Raw genomic sequence first — 25,703 nt, forward strand, 5'->3', positions numbered from 1 at the left:
TAATTTTAACTATTTGTAATTATTTTAATTAACTGGAACGTGGCTATCTTTGACAAAGTGAAGTTTTGTGTGTTGGTGATTTCTTTTTCTACTATAAATGCCTCTGATGATGGCTCCGTGGTGAGCCGAAACATGTAAGGCAGGTGGTGACGAGGTGGAAAACTTAAAAAAGTGTCACATTTGACGGAAGGAATTTGATTGTTAAACACAGTGCCTTCGTCTTGAGGGCCGAGTAAACCGAGTAAAATACCAGCGTTAAAGAAGGTGGCAAGCCGGCTGTCTGAAATTTCAGATTATATAAAGCAGGGGGGAAACACAAGCGTGAATCTCAATTTCCTATAACTCATATTTTGTTGCATTGTCCTAGACAGCAAATCCATCTGCCGAAATTTTGTTCTATTAACAAGAATAAAATAAATATTATCTGTACATATAGAACTCCAGATTGTTATCTTTCATCAAAGATTTACCAACCACAATTTTGTACGTATTTATAGTTTTTCCCAAACGAGCTGTTCGTCCCATCCTTCATTTAATAAACTAAAATTATTAGCCTCCATAAACTGTGAAGCGCCTCGTTATGAAATTTGCTGTATTCTTCAATAAGTCCTCATCCTTAGATGCAAATGTTTCCATTACGTCTACTTCATTCTATTGGCAAAATTTCTATTTCTGTTCTTATTCCGGTATCAATTCAGAACACTTGACGTTAGACACGAAATAAGAGAACGGAAGGCTGATTGGATTGGTCATATCTTACGCGGTAACTGCCTTCTAAAAGAAGTTATTGAAGGAAAGATAGAGGGGCGGATAGAAGTGACCAGAAGACGAGGAAGAAGACGTAAGAAGATGCTGGATGACCTTGGGGACAGAAGAGGATATTTTCATTTGAAGGAGAAAGCTCTAGATCGCATCAAGTGGAGGAACTGTTTTGGAAGAGACTGTGGAGCTGTTATCTTGACAGATTACTGATGAATGACGTTAGAGACACCTGGTGCCGGTCACTGTAGCCGAGCGGTCTAAGGCATGTACTGTCTTCGCTCGCTTGGAAACCGGGATCGTGGATTTGAATCCCACTCAGGACATGGATGTTTAGTTTGTGTGTGTGCGTTTTTCTGTGTTTGTGTACAGGTAGAGGCCTTGCGACGAGCTGATCACCCGCCCAAGGAGTCCGACCGAACGTGTAAGATCTAGAAAAACCGAAGTGAAAGGAGAAGTTCATGGAGGTAGGCCTAAGCCCACTGGGGCTGTAGTGCCAAGGAAAAAAAAAAAAAGAGCCACCTTGCGATGTCGTGCTGTTCAAGTAAACGTGACCTGTTATCGCCCACTTCAACTGAACAATTCTAATGAAGGAAAGTAATATGTGAATGTCACTTTATCTTATCCTGCACGCAGGCACCCACGCATAAAATCCGATGTGGAAATGTCTCACAGATTTAGCAAGATTCTTCTCCATCAAGAGTTCTAGTCACGCTTCTCACGATGTGTGCTAACAAGCAAACATGGCATATGCGAAAACTTGACGTCTGCCAAGCGCAAACTTACTCCGTCGTAGCAACAATGCGTTCGCGCGCAACTTCCCGCACTTCTTCTTAGAATGCTCAGTTGCTTGGTAATGTGGGGCCGCTCCATAGCTCAAGCGGTTAGTCGCTGGCTTCCCACCGCGGCGGCCCGGGTTAGATCCCAGGTCTGATCAAGTGGGATTTGTGGTGGACAAAGTGGCGCTGGGGCAGGTTTTCTCCGAGTACTTCGGTTCCCCTGCCAATCATCATTTCACCAATTGCTCCACATTCACCCTCATCTATCATCTGTGGCTGGTACAGTAGGCCAGAAGTGGCCGCAGTACAAGGGACTTAGTCCCAGCCCACTAGCAATAATAAAAATACTTGGTAAGGACTGTTCCAAACCTTTAAAAATGCACCATTCTCCATGGTTAAGAATTCCCAACCTATCTCCGCGAAAATATACTTCTTTAGCAAAAGTGAGTATTATTAACAATGAATAGGTTGCTAATTTGGTACCCGTACCGAAAATACCTATAAATATGAAGTGATATACTGCACTCTTTATAATAAACATTAGCCTGTATGAAATATAAGACCGCCTTTGTGGACTAGTGTTCAGAGTTAGTGGCTACAGATTCAGAGGTCCCGGGTTCGATTCCCGGCGCTACCAGATTTTCTGAGAAGTAGTGGGTTTGGAAAGGGGTCCACTCAGCCTCGTGAGGATAACTGAGGAGCTATTTCAAGGAAATAGTGGCTGCGGTCTAGAAAACCGAAAATTAACGGCCGTGGGGATCCGTTCCGCTGACCACGCGACACCTTCTATCCGCTAAAGTTGGCACTAACTTCGCGGACGAGCGGCGGTCGCTCCGTCGGTATAGTTCGCTTGCGGACTATAACCACGGAGTTTTTTTTTATGAAATATAATTTTTATGGAATTTAAGAATGCCTCTACTTAAAAGTTTACATGTTTATGAATTTGGTATTTCACATCTGATTTCTGACAATTTAAACAAGTAAATTCAAAATCGCGGTTCAAACACATAAAATCATTGTGAATGGCGTGCTCTCGTATTCATTGTTACCTAACAGTTACAGCGGCCGTTCTCTGTCCGAGTATTTTAAACTGCCTACTTGTTATAACAATTTTACTATTATGGTCTATACATTCCCGTTAACCTAAATCTACTTTTATGACAACAAAAAAATAAAATTAAGTTACCCAGACAAAAGTGCCCCACGAACGTTGTAGTAACGTGATTAGGGCTTCTAAGTACACACAACATGGACCTCAGCGTCGTTAAGCAAGTAAATATAATACGAGTATATAATAATCGTTAAATACGCTGATCACGGTAGCCGAGCGGTCTAAGGCATGTACTGTCTTCGCTTGCTTGGAAACCGGGATTATGGGTTCGAATCCCACTCAGGGCATGGATGTTTAGTTTGTGTGTGCGTTTTTCTGTGTTTGTGTATAGGTAGAGGCCTTGCGACGAGCTGATCACCCGCCCAAGGAGTCCTACCGAATGTATAAGATCTAGAAAAACCGAAGTGAACGGAGAAGTTCATGGAGGTAGGCCTAGGCCCACTGGGGCTGTGGTGCCAAAGAAAAAAAAATCGTTAAATACACAATTCAGACACACACACATATGTACAGCATTGGGAGGCAGTGTTGCCACAAAAGCGGGTCCAGACTTCTGTGAGTTTCGAATTGCAGGTTCCGGTACTTGAAAGCGCTCAGAATAAAACGCAATCCGCTTCGCCCATGCCCATGAGTCGTCCGCACTTGAAAGGGATTCACCCCCGTCCCTACAAACAAATCTTGCTCGCATTTTCTGTAGGAAAGATGAGATTTAAAGTAAAAAAGTGAATGTCTCAAAACACCTATCTGTAAGGAATAGACAAAGGCCGCGCCATAGCTCAGGCAGTTAGTCGCCGGCTTCCCACCGCAGCGCCCTGGGTTCGAGCCCTTGTCAAGTCATGTGGGATTTGTGGTGGACAAAGTGGCACCGGGGCAGGTTTTCTTCGAGTACTTCGGTTTCCCCTGTCAATTCTCATTCCATCGACTGCAGTACATCCAATATCAGGGGCTGGTACAATAGGCCAATTAGTGGCAGACGTACCAAGTGGACTGTCTCACCCTACCCCAATAAACTAAAAAAAGGCAGAGAGTGTAGATCTTACCACATCACATCGAGCAAGTTCGCTCTACCAGCAGCTCTCCTGTTCTGCTGCTCGGTCCCAATCTCTGCCAAGATATTAATTATCCTGACTCAAGATTTTAATGGCTTCCCACAGTGCCTTGACACAAATTACTGAATACTGCCTAAAAGACATCCTCTCAAATTCATTATTAACTGTTATTCAGTTATTTGACTCTATGTATAGCCTGAGTTACTGACACTGTCGTTCTACAGACTTCAGGTGTATCACGTGCAACAACGTACTGCGTAATATAGGGCTCTTCATTAAGGGACAATAAAATCTCCGTGACCTCTAGTCCTCAACTGAACTATACCGACCGAGCGACCGCCGCTTGTCAGCGAAGATAGTGCTAACTTTAGCGGATAAAGAGTGTCGCGTGGTCAGCACAACGGATCCCCCCCCCGGTCATTAATCTCGGTTCTCTAGACCGGAGCCGCTATTTCTTTTAAATATCTCCTCAGTTATCTTCACGAGGCTGAGGGGACCCCGTTCCAGACCCACTACTTCTCAGAAAATCTGGTAGCGCCGAAATCGAACCCGGGACCTCTAGGTCTGTAGCCAGAAACTCTGACCACTAGAGCACAGAGGCGGTCCTCTTCATTACAGAAAAGAACGAAGGAAAGGAAGAAATGTAATATAGAGAGGATAAAAGAAGGAAAAGCCTATGATGCGCTACATTTTCCTAATTCACTTTGGGCAATGCGATGGCAAGACGAAGTTAGACTGCAAACTATTTCAGCTTCATTCTTAATTCACTCAAATCATGTTACGAACTCCAGAAAGCGACGTCATGAAGTGTTCCGATAACTTCATCTTCCTAAACGCGGCTGAAATATCAAAAGAACATCGCCGATAATCGACTCTGACGTCATATATCCGGATTACAACCTTAAGCTTCCCTGTAGACTCTGCAATCTCCAATTACTTCAATGTAACTTTATTCGGGAGGAAAAATGCGCTTGTTGGTGGAATTCTAAAGGGTATAAGATTACAGTTGAGACATCGGCGATTCCATTAATGAAAGGAAGCCTCTGTCTCGCTCCCGGAATAAGCCAGCAAAGGATCTGAACAATGAAGCGGCGCAATGCATAGGAAAGGACATTGTGTCAGACCAATGAGCGGCTCGCCTAATAGAGATATTTCGCCATTCGCTCCCCAATGTATTAGAATGATCGAGTCAAGGAGAGTGAGATTGGAAGGGCATGTAGTACGAATGGGATAGAGGAGAAATGCATATAGGATATTGGTGGGAAAGCCAGAAGGAAGGATACCACTGGGAAGACCAAGAAGTAGGTGGGTGAACAATATTAAAATTGATCTTAGAGATAAATGATGGGTTGGTATGGATTGGAATGATCTGGCTCAGGATAGGGATCGCAGGAGGACTCTTGTGAACACGGTAATGAACCTTCGGGTTCCATAAAATGCTGGGAAGTTCTTGAGTAGTTGCACAATTAGCAGCTTCTCAAGAAGGGCTCAGCTCCATGAGTGAGTGAGATCCCCATTGTATAGTTCGCTAAAACCGAAATTTGAACCAAAACTATGGGGATGATTGCTTCACAAGGAAATAACAGCTAATCAGTTCGTCGAAAAAAAAAACCTATTTCTCAATAAATGGAAGCCGAAGGTCGATTACAATGTTCACAAGAGCCTGCCATTATGTCCCAATTTAAGCCAGTTTAATCCAGTTCGTACATATTCTATTTTTGCGATAGTTGCCCTAATTATATGTGTTGAAGATTAAGCCTAAAAGCTTAAAACTATTTGCAATTCCTCAGGTCCATATAATAACAACGGGCATGCAAAGCCATGTAAAAACATTCATTTCGAACCTAGAATATAGTGTAGAGGTTGGCTTAACACATGTACAAAGTAGTTGGTCCGTTGGTTAGCGCACTTTCCTAGCGTTCAAATTGCCCAGGATTCAATGCCAGCCACTGTAAACCTTTATAGAACCACATACGATTGCATTTCCTTCTTTGTGCGGGTTACTGTACGACAGTGTCAGTATCCAGAATATACAGCATCGCATTGTAGGAAGATTGATGTATGATGAACTGGAAATAATTGAAATAAATTGGTCAAGGTAAAGGTCCAATCGGCCGGTCACGGTAGCCGAGCGGTCTAAGACATGCACTGTCTTCGCTCGCTCGGAATCCTGGATCGTGGGTTCGAATCCCACTCAGGGCATGGATGTTTGTGTGCGTTTTTCTGTGTTTGTGTACAGGTAGAGGCCTTGTGACGAGCTGATCACCCGCTCAAGGAGTCCTACCGAATGTGTAAGATCTAGAAAAACCGAAGTGAACGGAGAAGTTCATGGAGGTAGGCCTAGGCCCACTGGTGCTGTAGTGCCAAGGAAAAACAAAAGAAAAAGAAAAAGGTCCAATCGAGATAGGAGAGGTAGAAGAACCGAAGTCAGGATGGTTGGTGTTCCGGCTAGAACCACACACCTTCCACATACGGTTCTACGCTATCGCGCGGTGACTGCATGTTTTTACGGATAAACGATGAAAATAGAGGTTTCATTAATCAGGTTCGCAAATTTTCTTCTGCAGCCATAAATTGGCGGGTTTCTTGACATAAAGCTTTTAAAATAAATGCATAACATAGAGGCCCGGTATATCTACACGTTTTATCTTCGAAAACTGCTAGGTGGATTTCAAATTTGGTAGTAGATATCTGTGCTAAAGGTTACATAATTCGGTTTGAATTCCTTTCAATCAAATAAACCCCTCAAGTTATGAGAAATTCGAAGTTCACTTTGCCCGTTTTATCAAAATTGGTTTAGTGCACAAGAAGTTGGTGAATGACGTATTATATATAGCCTGCATTATAGACTGAACTATAATACTTCATGTGCCAATCCATTTTTGCATTCAGCCCTTGACTTAGCAGCATCAGGTTCTATAAATTTCACAATAAACCCTTCTTTCGGTATTATACTGAATATTTTCATACGTACAGGCAAAGATTACATCAGATTATGTAGGGTCTCTCACTTTATTTGTAGTGTGATTTTAGGTTCACATGTAGGATTGGCTCTCGATAGCGTTTTGTACAATTGGATTTACTGACCACTTACGGGTCGTAATCGCAAGAAATTATACCAGTCTCTCAGAGTTACACACTCCAAAGTTCACTGTTAACTACAGCACATATTAAGTCTTCTCCGTCTTCACTACTCGTTTCCTGATAACTGGTGTTCACACTGCCCACTTATGTCCTTGCCGTCTGGCACATAATCTACTCTTCCATAACTCCACTAAGTATTCACTTCGTCCCGCTTATCACTCCTCGGCACGAACCATCGTAGGAAACACCGTTTTCAACAGTTCCTCTATTGCTGCGTGTTGATTCGTTGCTGTGGAGAAGTGTTTGTTTGCAACCGTTACCCAATAACGGCTCTGGTATATTTGCTTATATCGCGGTCGCTGCCTAGTAACGACTCTACACGATACAAATATATATATATATATATATAGAGAGAGAGAGAGAGAGAGAGAGAGACATGACGCCTGAAAGCCAGAATAGTCCATTGCTAGACAACGGCTCGCTATGAAATTAACACAAGTTCCCGCGGCAACGGAAGACGCGGAATAGCGCACTGCTAGATAATGGCTCGCTACGACATTAGCAAGTCGCTAGGCACGTTTCGTAGCAATGAATAAACAAAGAATATAACACAGGAGCTGCCTGAGATGGTGTTCTACATTCAGTTCGTCTAGAAGTTATAAAAGGGGGCCACGTAATTGATTCGAGAGTTCGGTTCAGTTCAGGAGACTTCAGTCATTCAATCGTGAGAGAGCTGAATGTTCAAGGACAACGGAAGTGGAAGAAGTGACCGATTCGTAAATCAGAACAAAGTCAGTCACAGTGGAAGTGAAGACACTTGTAGTCCACTCAGGAATGGAGCGAGTCTTAGACAGTTATTGATGGCGAGTGTTATAGTTGATTGTTTTTGTAAAGAAGTGACAATAAATCCAACCAACCAATCTAGAACCCGTCATGGGACCTTGGACACGTGACATTTTGGTGTCAAAGTGTTTTTTTTTTCCCTTGGCACTACAGCCCCAGTGGGCCTAGGCCACCCTCCATGAACTTCTCCGTTCACTTCGGTTTTTCTAGAGCTTACACATTCGGTAGGACTCCTTGGGCGGGTGATCAGCTCGTCGCAAGGCCTCTACCTATACACAAACACAGAAAAACGCATACAAACATCCATGCCCTGAGTGGGATTCGAACCCACGATCCCGGCTTCCGAGGGAGCGAAGACAGTGCATGCCTTAGACCGCTCGGCTACCGTGACCGGCGTCAGAAGTGGTTACGACCATAAATATTAGAATATATTACCTGAACAGGTTAGCATAGAGGTAACGCTCCAGACTTGTACTCTAGAGACACTCCGTTCTAATCTATACTGGGACAAGGGCTATCCTGACCTGAGTTTAACAATGTTTTCAATAGCTCAGATTATAAAAGTGCAGCGTCGAATAATACGAAGATCTGTGAATAAATTAACTGGAAATGATATAGATGGAAGCGGCCGTGAACTAATCCGAGGTGTTATCTAGGCATTTGCCTACACAGAGGGAGGAAGTCCGCGAAGAGCCTATCAGGACCAAGACCTGAACATGGAACCTCTTGAATAACAAGCAAGAGTTCTACCCACTCTATCCCGACGTTCGGCATATCTAGAACCTAGGCTAACGAGACAAACAACAACCACAAGCCACCTGGAACACTTCATACATTAAGAAAATAACGTCGCAACATCATATCGACACAACAACCGAAGTGTGACAACTCCACGCAATAGTCCACATTCCCCAAGAACTAGAATACACGAACAGCAAACCCGAGGAATAATATACTATATATACACTATATTATATATATATATATATAATCTGAAATTTGATTTTAATAATTTACAATAATTGTTCTAACCAATTAATTTTAATTTTCACTTCGAGGATCTTGTAAGAAGTTCAATATCAAAACAAAGAACAACCCTAAAATATTGTCATGTGTAGGGTGGTACACGTGACGAAAATAACGGGTTCTAGTTAGGATGACTGGATTTATTAGCACTTTGGTTACACTCTCTCTCTTAATTACAATTAGTGCAGCGTTATCGCTGTTTCTACACTTTATAATTCACTGTTGCACACACACACACACACACACACACCAGTCCTCTCTCTAGAACGCAATTAAACATAGGAACCAGCGCTTCAGATCACTCCAGATATCACTGCATTGCAACGCACATATAGTCTTCAACGTCTGTCAGCACTTCACAGCTGAATCCTGACAATTCCGTTCCATGACGGCTTTGTGTCCTTGACTCACAGGTTCTCGGCTATGACCAGCTACGACTCATAACTGCCCTGAACTGAACTTGCATCTGAATTCACTTCTCTTATAAGCGCTCTCCACAAACCCCAAGGAAGATACATATTATTTTAGACGTGTTCACACTTCCGTTGCTTAGAAACGGATTGCATAACACCGTTGTTTTACTGTTGCTTGGCGCGGATGGTACAAAAACACAGACTCTTCCATTGTTACGTAACTTAACAGCAGACTGCTTAGCAAGAATTTGTCTTGGCAGGAACTCGTTTACCAACTCGTTGCCTAGCAATGGGTGTACATGTAACATTATGGATCCACATTAGGTGCAAGTTCAACACTTAAGATGAATCAGCACCTGCTGATGACCCATTAGGGGTCGAAATATGTTGTGCCTCAGGCATACACCACCATGTAAATAGGTCATCTGTATACTTTTTATAAATTGTTGTGCTGACTGATATATGAAATGAACATTTTTATGAGGTAAATTATATAGGCTCAACGCAAAAGAATGCATTTGGAAAACAGTTACACTTCACCAGACGAGACGACAGCTTCCCACTTTTGTTTGTACAACGCTTTGAGCTAGAAGCCCATTGTAGTGACGTCCCGGCAACTACATTCACACCGGCAGGAGAAGGCGACGTGTTCCACGTATCGATGAGGCGTGATGGCTGAAGCGAGACAGATCTCTTGCAAACTTTGCGTAATATAATTGGCATAATTAACTGGGTGGCGCTCCGTGCGGAGAGAACTTGGATACCAACATGAAACTTTTCCTGAGGCAAGAATATTCCTGTCAAGTTTGTCTGAAATACAGCCTGTTCCAAAACTTCTTACACTCATATTCATAGAAGTTTCCTTTTCTTACAAATGTGACATATTAGATTTATTTTTCTACATGTTCATTTCTGTAATTGTCACCGTCTATTCTGTAACTCTGAATAATAAAGCACGCTAATTCTAACCGAATTATTTTCAAGCGAAAAATATAAAATTACACTTGGAACACCAAAACGTAATGCCATTAACTAAAATTGCCATAAGAAATTGTATCACAGGGATATGCGCTGGATTAAAGTGGCTCAGGATATAATTCAATGGAGGGTATTTATAGTGACTGTGGTAAATCTTGAAATTTTATAAAAACAGATCATTTCTTGATCAGCTGAAAAACTGATTACCAGGAAATGGTCTAGTAGTAAGCACCTTTGCTCAGTTCTTTGTTTTATGTGAAAATAGCGAGCTTCGTATTTTGTAATCTTCATCGAATGACTTTATTAAACGTTTATCAAACCATAAGACAACAAAGGAATATAGACGTACACAGGAGTATAAGAGTAAAGCGAACCATAGAGAAATAGTGTCTTAGGATTTGGAAATTTTCAAAGTTGTAAATTAAACAATGAACACTTGGCTTCCAAATACCCTAGATGATTACCAAAGTCTCTTCTTCTCGATAATAATTAAACGAAGTTTCCTTCCACATGATCTACCGCCTCTGTGGTCTAGTGGTCAGAGTTCCTGGCTACAGATCTAGAAGTCCCGGGTTAGATTCCCAGCCCTACAAGATTTTCTGAGAAGTAGTGGGTCTGAAACGGGGTCCACTCAGCCTCGTGAGGATAATTGAGGATCTATTTTAAGGAAATAGCGGCTCCGGTCTAGAAATCGTAAAATAACGACCGTGGGTATTCGTTGTGCTGACTACATGACACCTTCTATCCGCTAAAGTTGGCACTAACTTCGCCGACAAGCGGCGGTCCCTCGGTCGGCATACTTCGCTTGCGCACTACAGGCTACGGAGTGTTTTGTTTATGATCTACAGGTATATAAACATATACCGCCATCTTTGAGCCGATTGTCTAGATAATGTGGGAACCTCAACGTCTCACAACCCTATGGGCCTTCACGGTCTGGTACGGGGATAGCTTTATTTTTTTTTTCCATTGTGTTGAATTATTTTATTCGCGATCATAATATGTACACATCTTCAAAAACAAATGTTCAATTGTTTGAGCAAAAGCTAACAATTAAGGAAAAACTTTAAGTTGCGGCTGTGTTTAAATCAAATTTGTCTTGATCTTTTGGTTTTTGCTCCATTATGCTATGATTCTGAAGCACATATTCAGCAGTTCATACATACACGTCTCTGCATAACTCATTTTCTTTTAGTGTGTAATAACAATAAAGAGTGAATCCTTCATACTGATTGTACCTGTATACAAGGTCGGGCAAATAAGTTTCGAAACCCATTTTTAATTTCGAGCCGGCCAAACTGAAAATGCTGTCACTTGGAAGATTAGGCGACGCATCAAGACAAAGCTCACACGAAAACTATGGATAATCTGCGTTCAGTATTCATTGAAGAGTAAGCTCGTTGGATCACTGCATGTCGTTAACTTTGTCCAGACGAGAAAATGGCGTGTACGCTGTAACAGAGAGCGAATGTCAATTTTTGTGTTAAACTGCAGAAATCTCCGAGTGAAATGCTAGGTTAAAAACCGTTTATGATGAATGCACAGGTAAAAAGAAGCCACAGATGTTAAAGTCCCAAATCAAAATAATGTTAATCTTCTTCTTCTTCTTCGACATCAGAGGTATCATCCACTTTGACTTTGTGCCCGAAGGGACCACTGTTAATTAGCCATTCTATGTGGATGTGTCGAAAAGGCTTCTTGATGCCGTGAGGAGCAAGCGAGGAGAGTTGCGCAGAGATTGCTCATCGATTTTTCACAAAAATGCGCTGCATATTCTTCGCTTCGAGTGTCAGTTTTTAGCAGGAAAAAGCATCTCTGCCATGGATCATCCGCCGTACTCTCCTGACTTGGCTCCAGCCCACATCTGGCCATTTCCAAAACTCAAAAGTGTGCTCAAAGGAAATCGTTTCTCGGACGTTGAGGACACTAAATCATCTGTGGAAAAAAAAATGACATTCCTGTACAGGATTAAAAAAATGTTTCCAACAATGGCCGAAGCGCTAGGAATATTGTAAAGAATTAGAGGGAGATTACATTGAAATATTCTAGGTTGCTTATATCTGCAGCTCTTAAAATAAATTATTAAAAAATTGTAAGATTTGAGGCTTTCACGGCGGTGACTATGAAGAAAGCAGTCTTCTGGGATTTGGCACCGTGTATATGTGGTGTTAATCGACGATTCGGAGGAACGTCGGTTAACACCACATATACACGGTCCCAAATCCCAGAAGACTGCTTGAATTTAATGTTTATTGTCGGGGAAGAGTTCATCGTAATATTAATTATTTAGTTTATCTGAAACAAGGCACCTTTGAAATTACAGAATATCACTTTTCTTTCTCCCATTACCTTCGTTTTCTATTGTATAGCGCTAATGTCAGCATTCCATTAATACCTATGAAGTGTACACTGTACAATTATTTCAATATTATTTAATATCAAAATCCCTTTGTTCTCACTGAAACGAACTGTTTCCATGGCAACCGATTGTCATAAGATCTGGCTGCACCGGCAGGGGCTGTTAACACTACGCCCGACAGGTAGTGATTTGACGAACCCGCGAGTTTGGATTTAAACTGCTCACAACCCGTGGTTCAAGTATTGAGATCAGCTGGCTCCAGAGCTGGATCTTCCACATCCTTTCCCCTTCCCTCGTCTCTAACAAATCCAAAGCTTCTAGTATGAGGAGCCTACCACACCTCAGTCACGGGTTGGATGACATGTTAAACACTATACGTCCCCACAGCCGGTCTTCATCCGCATCTTCACTGGCAATACAGAGTAAATCTAGCGCCCCCCCCCCCAAAGTTTTGATCTAAAATGTACGAGTACATTTCTGCCGTCCATTCCGAAGACTTAGTTCAACTCCTAACATTTCATGTTCTGATTTATATTTAACAGTGACCTTCAAAGTGTGTAACATCGAAAGCAGATTTCAAATGAGCCAGTCGCCTTTATTTCGAGACTATACCCCAACATTCGTCTAGAGAAAATGAAGAAAATAGTGAATATCATCAGTCTGGTTGATAGAAACGCGACTGGGTACCCCCCGAATGCAGGTCTAAAGGGCTACTGTCACAATATCTGCTCGGTTCTCGTGTCATGTCTATGGTGATAGACGGCGAAACAGAATTATGTGGAGAACCTCATAGATACAAATCTCTAGACGGAAAGTGAGGGAGACAGAGAGACGTACCCCGTAGACGGGAGGATAATACTAAATCGAATCGTGGAGAAATAGGTTATGAGGAAATAACCGGACTGGACTAGTTCCAGGTAGGGTCTAGTGGCGGGTTTTTAGTGTGAATTTCACATCTCGACAAGTTACGACAGTTAGATCAAAGTTGTTAATACCGCGTTGGAAATGTACTTCGTAAGGAGGAAACAAGAAGTAATACAGATTTTTTGTTCGTGAAACCTCTTCGAAATCTGAAGACGATATGGCAGAGGTGTCAAACTTGATCTAGGATAAATTATTTGTTCACATACTAATTGGATTTGAGCCAGGATAGCGCAGTTGATATAGCGACTGGCTACGGGCTGGACGATCAAGGAGTTGGAGTTCGTGTCCCGGTAGGGACAAGAATTTTAATTTCTCCATATCGTCCAGACCGGCTCTGGGGTCCACCCAGTGGTTACCGGGGGCTCCTTCCCTGGAGGTAAAGTGGCAGGGGCGTGAAGCTGACCACTTACCTCCAACTAGTGCAGAAATCAAGAAAACGTGGGTCTATACATCCACTCCCCCATACGTCTTCATGGTGCAGTACTTAATTAGTAAAGCACAGGACAACTTTACCTTTACTAACAATCAAGTTCCTTCCGTCAAATGTGACACTTTTTTAANTAAGCACAGGACAACTTTACCTTTACTAATTGGGTATAACTGGCGTAGGTGACGATCTAACTGGGAACCTTGGCTTTAGTCGCGGTAAACCTTGAGTGCGTCATCCATCTTCTGAAGAAACAACAAAGAAATAATCTATTCTACATACTACGTTCACGGTTGGAGTAAACGTAAAGAATGCAAGATGTTGGCCTCTTCCCGGCTGCCTGGCGGAGCAGATCCCCAAGCATCCTTCATGCCATGTTTTGTTTCACTTATTGTGGTCAGGAAATCAGCAAGTAATATAGTACGTGTACAGTCGTCCAATCTATGTGTTTTAGGGTCGTCCGGATAGTCATTGGTGGCTAGCTGTGATGAGCAGTACGTAAAGTTTCGTAACGCCTTTGTTACCACCATCGGCTCACTATTAACTAAGTTTTCTATTTCTCGCACATGATATACAGAGTGATTTTAAATTATTGTCGGCGTTTTCGTGGCCTATAGTCTTGAAACCTGAGAAAACTAAGTAAAACTGCTTATGGAGTATGGAAGTGTAGCTCAAAAAGTTTTACTGCTTATAGAATCACTATTGCAGAATGCTAAACAACTTCGATACGCCCGCCTTTCGTGGCACGTAAGGTGTCCAAGCGGTATTCAATTTCCCTCCAAGTGTTTTCCAGCATTTGCGGTTGTTTCGATCGCAACAACAGTTCTGAGAGAGTATTGCATTGCCAAACAAAACTTTTGAGTTCCATTTTCATATTCCATAAGTATTTTTAATCTTTGTATCTAATTAAAAAATTACAGACCATGAAAATCCCGACAATAATTTCGAACTATATTATATTTTTATTGTTTATATCTCGGTCAAGTGTGATTTGTGGTGGACAACGTGGCGCTGGGGCAGGCTTTCTCCGAGTACTTTGGTTTCCCTTGCCAATATTCATTCCACCAATTGCTCCACAATCACCCTCACCTATCATCTTGGGCTATTACAATAGGCCAGAAGTGGCCGCAGTACAAGGGACTTAGTTCCACCCCACTAGCAATAAAAAAATATTGTTTATATCTCACTCAACAGTAATCGTTAGTGAAGTCTAACAGACAGTGTTGCTGTCTGCTGTGCGATCGTTCAGTCTGGTATATATTTCTACATCGAGAATGCTTATTTACCTGCGTTATTTTTTCTCTCAACAATTTAAAACTTCTGGCATCGACTGCAGAACTTCAAATCTCATATTTCCACGACAAATTATTGCCACAAATTTATTTTCTGCATGAGCTGCAAACCGCGTTGTACCTCTGGGTTATATTATAAATTAAACCAACACTTAACCAACCTTGCTTAATAACACGAGGTTGGCAGCAGGGCACGCCTCGCTTTGCAAACAGTAAATACAAACTTGTCCCCCGGGCACTGCCTATACAAGTTATGGCATGATTTTGATGAAGATAAATATGTTAAGTCGACAACAGGGGATTAATTAACAAACAAACTTCATCACATATCATCAAAGTAGAGAACAGCCCTTGTTTCTTCCGTAAGGTTACGAAGTTCGAGATGAAGTTACACTAAGTAATGTGGACAGAAATAGGCCACGGGGCGGGCCCCATTAATGGAAGTTCGATGGAAATGGCTGATTCAAGCGTTATTGAGAGACTCTAACCGGATTCGGTGACACTGATCATGCGTCTATACATCTCACATTCAAATTAAATTCCGTAATAATAGCCGGTTTCATCCTTCCAACTAGAAAAGAAATGTATGACACGTTCTATCAATATAGTACATGATCTCTTGTAGGACAACATCCATAAATTACATAGGCCTACCGAACGCAAAGAATTATTACAAACCAGCAAAATTGCCAGTTTTTCGCCTATGTATTTCTTAAAATAGAGAACAATAAAAAATAACTAACAAATAACAAGACTTCACAGGACTCCACTCCCAATCCGATTTACGTCGTCATGTAAAAACGGGAATAATTTTACAATAACATATAATTATAAATTTGTTACTTATATATATTTGGTGCCGATCATGGTGGCCGTGCGGTCTAAGGCAAAAACTGTCTTCGCATGCTCGAACGTTGCGATCGTAGGTTCGAATCCCACTCAAGGCATGAATGTCTGTGTGTGCGTTTATTCTGTGTTTGTGTTGTCCTGTGTATAGGTAGCGACCTTGCGACGGGCTGATCCCCATCCAAGGAGTCCTATCATTTGTGTAAAAAAAAAAATTACGAAACTGAAGAAGAGGCAAGGGTACAACAAAGGGCTGCAGAGCCACTGATTAATGAACGTATTTTATAAAAAAAACTTTCCCTGCAACAGGCCGTGAAGGCCCATAGGGTTGTGAGAGGTCGATATTCCCACATTTTCTCTACAGAGTCGGCTCACAGATGGCAGTGAGTTTGCCAGCCTTACGCGCCGGCCGGGCGCCCTTTTCTCCCCATGAAGATATCTGGTACTCATTTCTGTTAAGAGTCGAGTCTACCCCAGTCTCTCGATAGCACCAAAGCTGGCTGTGGGACCCATCCAGTCTCCTATACAATGGCTACGGGGGGCTGTCTCCCCTGGGACAAAGCGGCAGATGTGTGAAGCTAACCACTCACCCCCATCTGTTGGAGCAATACTTCCGCTCTCCAATATGTTTTCTGGGTGCAGTGCTTAATAAATTATTTATACGGATAAATTCGCCCTACGTTCCTACGTTTTCATTATCAAATATAGGTCTAGAACTCATCGGTATGTCCACGTTGTCTGCAGCACTGTAGCTCTAGTCGCGCAAATCCATACGCACAGTAAGCAATCGTAACATTAGTGTCTTTACTGGAGAATACTAGATTTATCTGATGTGGTTATGGATTTCTACTGTCGTTTACCCTAACAATTAGGTTTATATCCATATATATTTTTTTAAATAAAAATAGTTTTACAGAGGGGAGTGCATATGTTTTTGAGCTCACAAGCATTTGAGCTCAGCATACCGTTTATATTTCTGCCGAATGCGCCCACAAATGCTTGTATAATCTTTATGTTTTCAAATTCTGCAATCGTAATTAGTTCTAAGAAACTCGACACCATGCTTCCCAGAGGAGCGTCTTCAACGGTTTAAGTAGGCTGGTGTAGAATACACTGGAAGGCCGTGTCTATTTAAGTGACATAAAAGTCATCCAGCACTGGCCGTAAGCAACAATGAAAACAAAAATTACCCTTAAACGTATTTCAGTTTCTGAAGTTAGAATTGGAAGCACGGGACGCTAATGTATATATTCCGTATCCCCTTACTACGCTTAGATTCACAGCGTTACGCGAAATTTAAATCAATTTTGTTGCTGTCCCTAATTGAATTTCCAAACGATGTTCAGAGCTGCGACATTCTAGGAGACGAATTTCTTTCAAGACAACGGAGTCTGGAGGTTTTTAAAACCAGAGAACTAAGCCATCAATTAATCTGAGTCTTAATTCGCACAACATGCTGAAAGGGAGGCTTCTGATAAAGAATTCCATAAGCATTTTATGTATCATTCTGTCCCATAATTTCGATTTGCATGGAACTCAGTTTGCTGTTCCTGAAGCCATTGTATACGCACGTAATTTTAAGTAATATAAATATGGCGCTTGTACGAAATCGTAACATACGACCGATTCTGAGCCATTCATGTTCTCAAATTTGGAAACGTGATAAATCTTTTGAAAACTCTTAACTCTGTTCAGTTCTTCGTCCCTAGAAATATAAAATAACACAGCAATGTGGATGGTCATATTCAAGCACACGAAAACTTACGTAAAGGTAAAATTGTCGCTGTGCCTAACCATAACTAAGCCATGAAGAGGTATGTGGAGTGGATATATAGCGCCTCGGCCGCTTTACCCCACGGGGATTCTGTGGACAGGAGGCTGGTTGGGCTCAGGAACAAATTTGGGCAACGTGAAGAGAAGTCTTGCCCCTACCTGGACTCGAAACCCGACCGATCGGCCGTAGCCAGTCGCTACACCGACGGTTCCAAAAATATATGTATATAAACACATATCTTCCTTATTAGATTCATCGTCGACAGCTGACGTGCAGTAACCTGACACTTAATATGTCGTACAGTATGAGTCTAAAATATCCTAAAATAATATCTGCTGGGCGTGACGTTATGCAACGTAAGAATGCCCGCGTTTCGAAGGGGCATTTTTTATTGCTAGTGGGGTGGGACTAAGTCCCTTGTACTGCGGCCACTTCTGGCCTATTGTACCAGCCCCAGATGATAGGTGAGGGTGATTGTCGAGCAATTGGTGGAATGAAGATTGGCAGAGGAAACCGAAGTACTCGGAAACAACCTACCCCACCGCCACTTTGTCCACCACAAATCCCACTTGACCAGACCCGGGATCGAACCCGGGCCGCCGCGGTGGGAAGCCAGCGACTAACCGCTTGAGCTATGGCGCGGCCTACGAAGGAACATACTATACCCACATTAACGGGCCAAGGATATACGCAGCGTCACATAGTAGAATAATGCAGCCCTGTTCTTCCTAACTACGCTGTGAGAATATCAGATCTCACGCTGAGATATCTGTAGCGTAATTGAAAGCAAGCGCATATTAATTGCATTAATATTTTATGGTTATGTTTTACAACTATAATGTAATGGAAGTACTAGTATTTATTAGAGCAGGGGGAGGAGGTATCCTTTTTCGGATAGCGGGTAATTTGGAGTAGAATATAATTTACAGTGGCCTCTACTGAAAAAAATGCGAATTGAAATAAGTACATTACGAATGGCTCTTCATCGTGTGTCTTCATACCAAGGTATTTTCTAAAACATTGTAATAAATTTCCTTAGGAAAAATTACTATAATTAACACACAAATCCCTTGGCGAATGCGGCATCTTAACACAATCTAAGCATTTACGACTTCTCTCTGAGAAAGCTAGCCCAGTCGGTAGTGCCCAGTAGTGCCTCTGACTTGCATTCGGGAGACAACCGGTAAGCAATTCGCCATGGACACTGGCTGTTCTACCTGTGGGGTTTCGTGGTTCTCCTCAGTCTCTCCAGACAAATGTTGAGACAGTAGCACAAATTGCCGGTCACGGTAGCCGAGCGGTCTAAGGCATGCACTGTCTTCGCTCGATCAGAAGCCGGGATCGTGGGTTCGAATCCCACTCAGGGCATGGATGTTTGTGTGCGTTTTTCTGTGTTTGTGTACAGGTGGAGGCCTTGCGACGAGCTGATCACTCGCCCAAGGAGTCCTACCGAACGTGTAAGATTTAGAAAAACCGAAGTGAACGGAGTTCATGGGGGTAGGCCTAGGCCCACTGGGGCTGTAGTGCCAAGGGGAAAAAAAGTAGCACAAATTAGGCTAAGACTGCTTCCTTACACGCCCTTTCCAGTTCATTATGAGCTACAGTAATCATCCAACCATTCTACTCTACTGAGTCTGAGATTGTTATAGTGTCCGTCAACAAACCGTAAAGTAAATACATATAAATTCTGGATTTCTCGGCACCAGCCAGGAACTTGGTCCATAGCTCATAAATCACGTGATTTCCGATTGTCAACGAACAAGTAAGAAATTATTATAACTATTTAAAATTGTAGTGGGATCCCAAAAGACTTACAAGGGCATCAATGTACTTTCGGGCATATGCTTACAGACCCCCACTCTACTAGTTAGAATTTGAAGGGCATTTTCACTTATGGCTCTTGCGCTCTGCGAAGATGTCTTAGGAAAAAAAAGTAATATGCTGTTTACATATAGATAACAGTGTTGCGTTCCGCGTCCTCCTCCAACATGCTGAAGCACAACGGTTAGAGATGGGGGAGTGATTAACTGGATTTAGGGAAACAGTGACAAAACCTTGCGACGAAGAATTTGTATAGAAGTTAAACTACATATTATGAAATATGGCGGAAGGGTTACACGTTCTGAACGTGATTTTACACGTCACACTGTTAGATTACTCTCACTTTGTATTCTGCACGTAATCGATTTGAATCCAAGCGTGGATCCCATAATAGATGGGGATATCTGCAGTTTCTCTGGGTGAAAACCTGCATGCTTCTTTAAAATGGTTAATCACGGACTCTTTTTTTTTTCTATTTTACCATAATCGTGCTACCACCTCTTCCAATCGACAGCATAAATCTCCACGATTTATTAAGCCATAAAGTAAGTAAACTAAAAAAAAAACGACTCCACTCCATTACAAATTCTAATCAAGTGACAATCAAACCTTGGTGCACAAAACGGGGGTGCCCCAAAACTGAATAATAAATACATTACATTCCTCGAAATTTACAATAGTATGTTGGTATAGGTTGTTAAAGACTACAGTCATATCACTCTACTATGTGTTCAAAAACAAATTCACTTAACATCCTCAAACCACCATGACAGAGAAAACGACAGCTAGAGAGTAGTTTGCTTTTTTTTAACTCGCTTAGTGGGGGGGTGGAGTCCAACTGGGTCCACTCGGCACGGCGGCCACTGATTGGCTTATTGTAGCCTGCCCCGGGGGGTTATGATGGAGAATTTGGTGGAATGAAGATTGGCAGGGGAAACCGAAGTACTCGGAGAAAACCCGCCCCAGCGCCACTTTGTCCACCACATCCCACTTGACGAGACCCGGAATCGAACCGGGGCCGCCGTGGTTGGATGCCAGCGACTAACCGCTTGAGCTATGGCGCGGCCCAGCTAGAGAATAAATCTGAACAATTCTGCGGTAGGATTTGGAGTTCTCATAGCGATGACTACGAAAAGTATATTCTTCTAGGTAGCACCGGCATGTAGTTCGGAAAAAGCTTGTTTTGCAGGAACATATCGCTTCCATATTCAGGATCGAATAAACCAAACAAAATAGCGGCAAACTGAGTTCTGCTCACTCTTTCGACCCTGAAGATGAACGGGTCTTGTTCCTCCTTCTGAATCACATGGCGTTAGAACCCGGAAGAACGTAATCCTCGGTTTTCTGGTAGATGATCCATTTTCTTGGTAACGTGCTGCTTTGAAATGCGTAGAATTTGAGGTTATCACAGCGGTGGTTATGAAGAGTACTTACCTTCTGGGATATAACGCCGTTGACGTTCAAAGGATTACAATGCGTTATGTCCCACAAGACAGTACTCTTGCTTTAAACTATTTCTCATATTTTTACGCAACTAATTATATTTTGCAAAGTGTCTATCAAATGCACTAATGCACTGCAAAGGTGACAGGAAACGACAAGCATTTGTTTACGCAATTGCCGAATTATGGATATAACATGCTTACCACGATGCGAAGAGAAAGCCCATACCCCGTAAGTAGTTGCAATAGGCCACTAACACCATTACGCACAGTTCCTGTAGTTATCATTTCCTCTGCCTCTATGCACTATAAATATCTCAGAAATTACTTATACAGTTTGTTATGAATATTCATTGATCTATATTAAAAACGAAAAATAATTACTTTCGATTTTCGTAACCTTTCCAGTATATGACGAAATTGTCGAATAAATTCAGCATTGTTGTCCTGATTGATGCATTTACCTTGTCCCACAGGAGGCATCAGCGGCGAGCCGAACGCTGTCAAAACCAAGTGAACCACGATGATCACGGCCACCAAAGTCATGCCAGGCACCAGCATTGTTAGACGAACCACTCGCACTATCTTACGTCATAGCACTGCAACAATTTTGTATCCACCCAGTCACAGCAGTAACCATCACATGAATAATTTCGTACACCACCGACCATGGATTGAAAACACTGTCAGCTTTCACACGCAGAACACATCCACACACGCCTTTCTTCCTCTTCTTCCATCAGACTACTGAATTCCAAACTGGAAATGAACTAATAGTCTTTGGCGGTCTTTGGCTACTAGACTCGTAGGTTTTAACAGTAGGTGGGATCGATGAATACCTTCAGCAGATGGCAGTAAGAAGCAACCACGTTAGAGCGACACCTGTTAGCTTTGGTAAGACTATAGTGAAACCTTTAATAATTCTGCATACATGTCGGGCATCAACAAACGTACTGTTAGCGCCATCTAACAAAGAGTACATTCAACTGTATGATGCAGTTACAAATTGATTACGCCGTCGGACACAAACTTTTTCGTACTCAAATATTGTTCTGCACTTTATTCTTAACAGAAATGCTGAAGACAATATAAAATTGAGATTAATACTCATCAACTATGTAAAGATGCGAACAGAGGAAGATTCCAAAATAATCATATTGCTGTGGTCTCTGATGAATCCTCGAAAATCATCTCTAAAACTTAATCAAAAGTGCTGATGTCGATTTGAACACCGCAACTTTGGTTCCATTTGATCTTTCATTTCGTTGGTAAAATGTTCACGTCCAGTCAAAAATTAAAAGTGTAAATGGTTCTTATAGCACGACATTAAAGTAGGTATGAATTTCCATTGCTTATAGTTCATGTAAAAAATTATGCCATGGAACCCAATGACTGTTATACCTGGCCCTTGTCCTGAACCAACAAAATGTGGTTCATATCAATACATTTCGTTTACCTAATAACCACTTTAGTATTATCCTAATAATTACACCTTGGTCTGGCACTATTCATACCACTCCAGGTTACATGTCAATTTCTTTTCTTTCAACAACGCTATCACCCAAATGCAAATTAGGTTCAAACTATCACATAGGCCTCATCTCGCATATTACTTTACATACTGTTTTCACAATAATGACCAAAAAATACTTAAATTCAAATTAGTGGCTCTAAGCATAGATCCACAATCTAATTACTTCTCTTTGGCATAAGGAAAAATTGCCGGATCAGTGGAAGGAATCTATTATTGTACCAGTTCACAAGAAGAGTGATAAAACTGGCTGTAATAATTAGAGGGATATCACTGCTATCAACTTCATACAAAATTTTATCCAATATTCTCCTCTCAAAGTGAAGTCCATATATAGATGAAATTATTGGGGATCATCAGTGTGGGTTTCGATGTAACAGATCAACTACAGATCTTTTGCATTCGTCAGATATTGGAGAAAAAATGGGAGTATGATGAGACAGTACATCAGCTATTCATAGACTTCAAGAAAGCCTATGATCAAGTTAGGAGGGAAGTATTGTACAATATTCTGATAGAATTTGGGATACCCATGAAACTAGTTACATTGATTAAAATGTGTTTAAACGAAATGTATAGCAAATTCCGTGTAGGTAAACATTTGTCTGATAAATTTCCTGTCCAGAATGGTCTAAAACAAGGAGATTCTTTATCACCACTCCTTTTCAACTTTGCTTTAGAATATGCCATTAGGGAAACCAGGTGGGACTGAAATTAAACGGGACACATCAGCTGTTGGCCTATGCGGATGACGTGAACAACACATATGTATATGTGCAATGCAGTCAGATTTCCAGAAATAAGTAAAAAAAATCAAATACCAAACTCCTTTATTTGTGAAACCAATATTTTCTACAAAAAGTACAGTCTTAAATTATGTAACTCATACAGTTTGATTTCATTTACAGTGTACCTATTTCAAGGGTCTACACTGTATTTTTCTTTCAAGCATTGTTTCAAAAAGTTCATGGTCTGTAAAATTCCCATGTAGATGGTGACCAGAAGCACAAGAGACAAAAAATAATTACACATCGATATGTGGAAAAAAAAAAAAATAATTTGGAGGCAGGGGCATTGGTGGTTTAAAATGCAGAAAATTAATTAGTACCATAACAATATATTGCACATTACTGCCATTCAGTGACTGTACATAAATGCTCTTGATTACATTTTTCTGTTATACTGGACAGTATGCTACAAATCTTTGGTTTCACGGTTTGGTACGCCTTAATCAGTGGTTCTCAAACTCCACTCATACCATAAATGACCTCAGTAGGGAGCGAAGAAATATCAACACAAAGCTTATTCTGATTTGTTTTTTCATCAGTTTCGTGTACAACAGATATAGGCACGTTAGTCTAATGCCTTCTGTCGCACCAATTCCGTCTTACAAGGGATGACAAGGCAGGGCTGGTAAGGGCCAGCAGCATATACAAAAGACAGACCCATCCTCTTGTCAGAGATGGTGCCCCACAGAAACAAAACCGTAACTGTCAAACAGTAATAAATATCTGGTCATGAGCTCCAGATGGCACTCGACACCAAGACTTACTGACTGACCGTCAGTCACAATGTGACTTTGACTTTGAATAACCTAACAGTAGTTCTGTCAAGAGCATAACTGGTTTCTACTGAGCCACAACAGTTCCCCAGGAATATGGAACACACACCTCTGCCGGGTAAATTAAATGAAAGTGCAATTGTGAATGGTGAATTGAAAAAGATGTGGTATTGGCTATTCCAAGAAAACAAAATTCTGACAGAAGACCAGGCTTATGGACTGATCTATATGATGATCAATCTGATGCCCTGATTAGTTATTTCAACATGCCATTAAAGTGATGAACCAGAATTGCGTGCAACAATTTTCTCAAATATAGTACTGGATCATTCTGCAAGTGTGCACCATTAATTCTAAAATAACATCTTCAGAGTATATCACTAAGAGTTCACTATCTCAAAATGCATACCACATACTCTAGGCACCTTTCTTACTAAGATCTATGATCTCTTGCCTAGAACACTCTTTGATTTGATAAATATGTAACTAGGTAAGATTTTTTAAAAATAATTTGTGAGGTTCATTGTTTCATATATTAATTAATGACATATAATATACAGATTATTAATATTGTAATGGTTTTGATTAACGTGTTGCCAGGCAACAGCTCTGTAAACACATTCAAACATGCAACAATAGATGTGGCTGTTTTTTCTATGTTGTCCACATCATACCCAGTACTGCTAATGGACAGAACAACTCGCAGTGTGACATGTGACACGTGTTTTCTGTGTGGTCTGCGCCATGCAACAATAGAGGGGTTGTTTTTTCTGTGTGTGGTCCTTGCCGAGAGAATATGGGAATGGGAACTGATTTGACTTGAATTCCAAAGTTCCAAGGGAACAGCAGTGTAGCCAGAGGAGGAATTAGAAGATGTTACATGTGCTGTAGTACATTGATATTGAGAGTGTGTAATTGAGTGGGACTTCTACACTTTCTGTGTTATAAATCCATTGCCAGTTAATGGACAGTGAACACCAGTGGAAACAGACTGAAAAGATTTAGTGTGGAGTGACTGTAAATTGTGAAAATCAGCAAGAGTATAATAATTATTTGTAGTTACGGCCTGTAGGCAGTTAATAAATCCAATTACCAATCCTAGTCTCTAGTCACTGAAACATGTGACAATATCAAAAGATATAAGTGAATAACTATTTACTGTCAAAGAGAGAGAATAGAGAGGAAAAGGTAAAGATTTATTTCAAGATGCTATTGCACAAAAGTTGCATAGAGTGAACGAGGAAAACCAATAAAGACTCAGTATGGACTGTCATTACCCAGTCAGAGATTCTAACAGGAACCTTCCACACAGAAGTCAGATGAAATACCTTCTGAGCTAAGCTACTCAATAAAACCATGTGTCATGCCTATAACAAATCAAAAGTTATACAACACACTGCTGACCAGTAAATTTATGTAGTTAGGAAGATATCACTTGAACAACTACACCAATACAAAAGAAAATGTATCAAATAAATACAAATTACCTATGCATCATACTATTTCGATAGCAAATGTATGAGGACCTGCTGGCCAAGCACTGCATTTCACAATAATATATTAACATTGAATTAAAATATGGCTACCAGACTAGTAGAACTGGGTGATTTAGAATCTTTCATTCCCAGACAAACAACTGCTATCTCTGTTAAAACACTGCCCTCAACCTCATGAGAAATTTAAAATA

General features: G+C 41.3%; 1 protein-coding gene across 2 annotated transcripts in view; it reads right to left on the minus strand.

The window, feature by feature from the left end:
• LOC111867292 (disintegrin and metalloproteinase domain-containing protein 10) overlaps positions 1 to 21,707 on the minus strand; it is a 176,239-nt gene extending 154,532 nt beyond the window's left edge. For both annotated transcript variants that reach the window (XM_033752622.1, XM_023857015.2), the window contains exon 1: positions 21,389 to 21,707. In XM_033752622.1, the coding sequence (XP_033608513.1) occupies positions 21,389 to 21,485 (97 nt within the window). In that variant the 5' untranslated portion in view covers positions 21,486 to 21,707. The remainder of the gene's footprint in view (positions 1 to 21,388) is intronic.
• Positions 21,708 to 25,703: the final 3,996 nt, after the last annotated feature.

This window comes from Cryptotermes secundus, unplaced genomic scaffold (assembly GCF_002891405.2).
Source record: "Cryptotermes secundus unplaced genomic scaffold, Csec_1.0 scaffold1475, whole genome shotgun sequence".
Classification (NCBI taxonomy): domain Eukaryota; kingdom Metazoa; phylum Arthropoda; class Insecta; order Blattodea; family Kalotermitidae; genus Cryptotermes; species Cryptotermes secundus.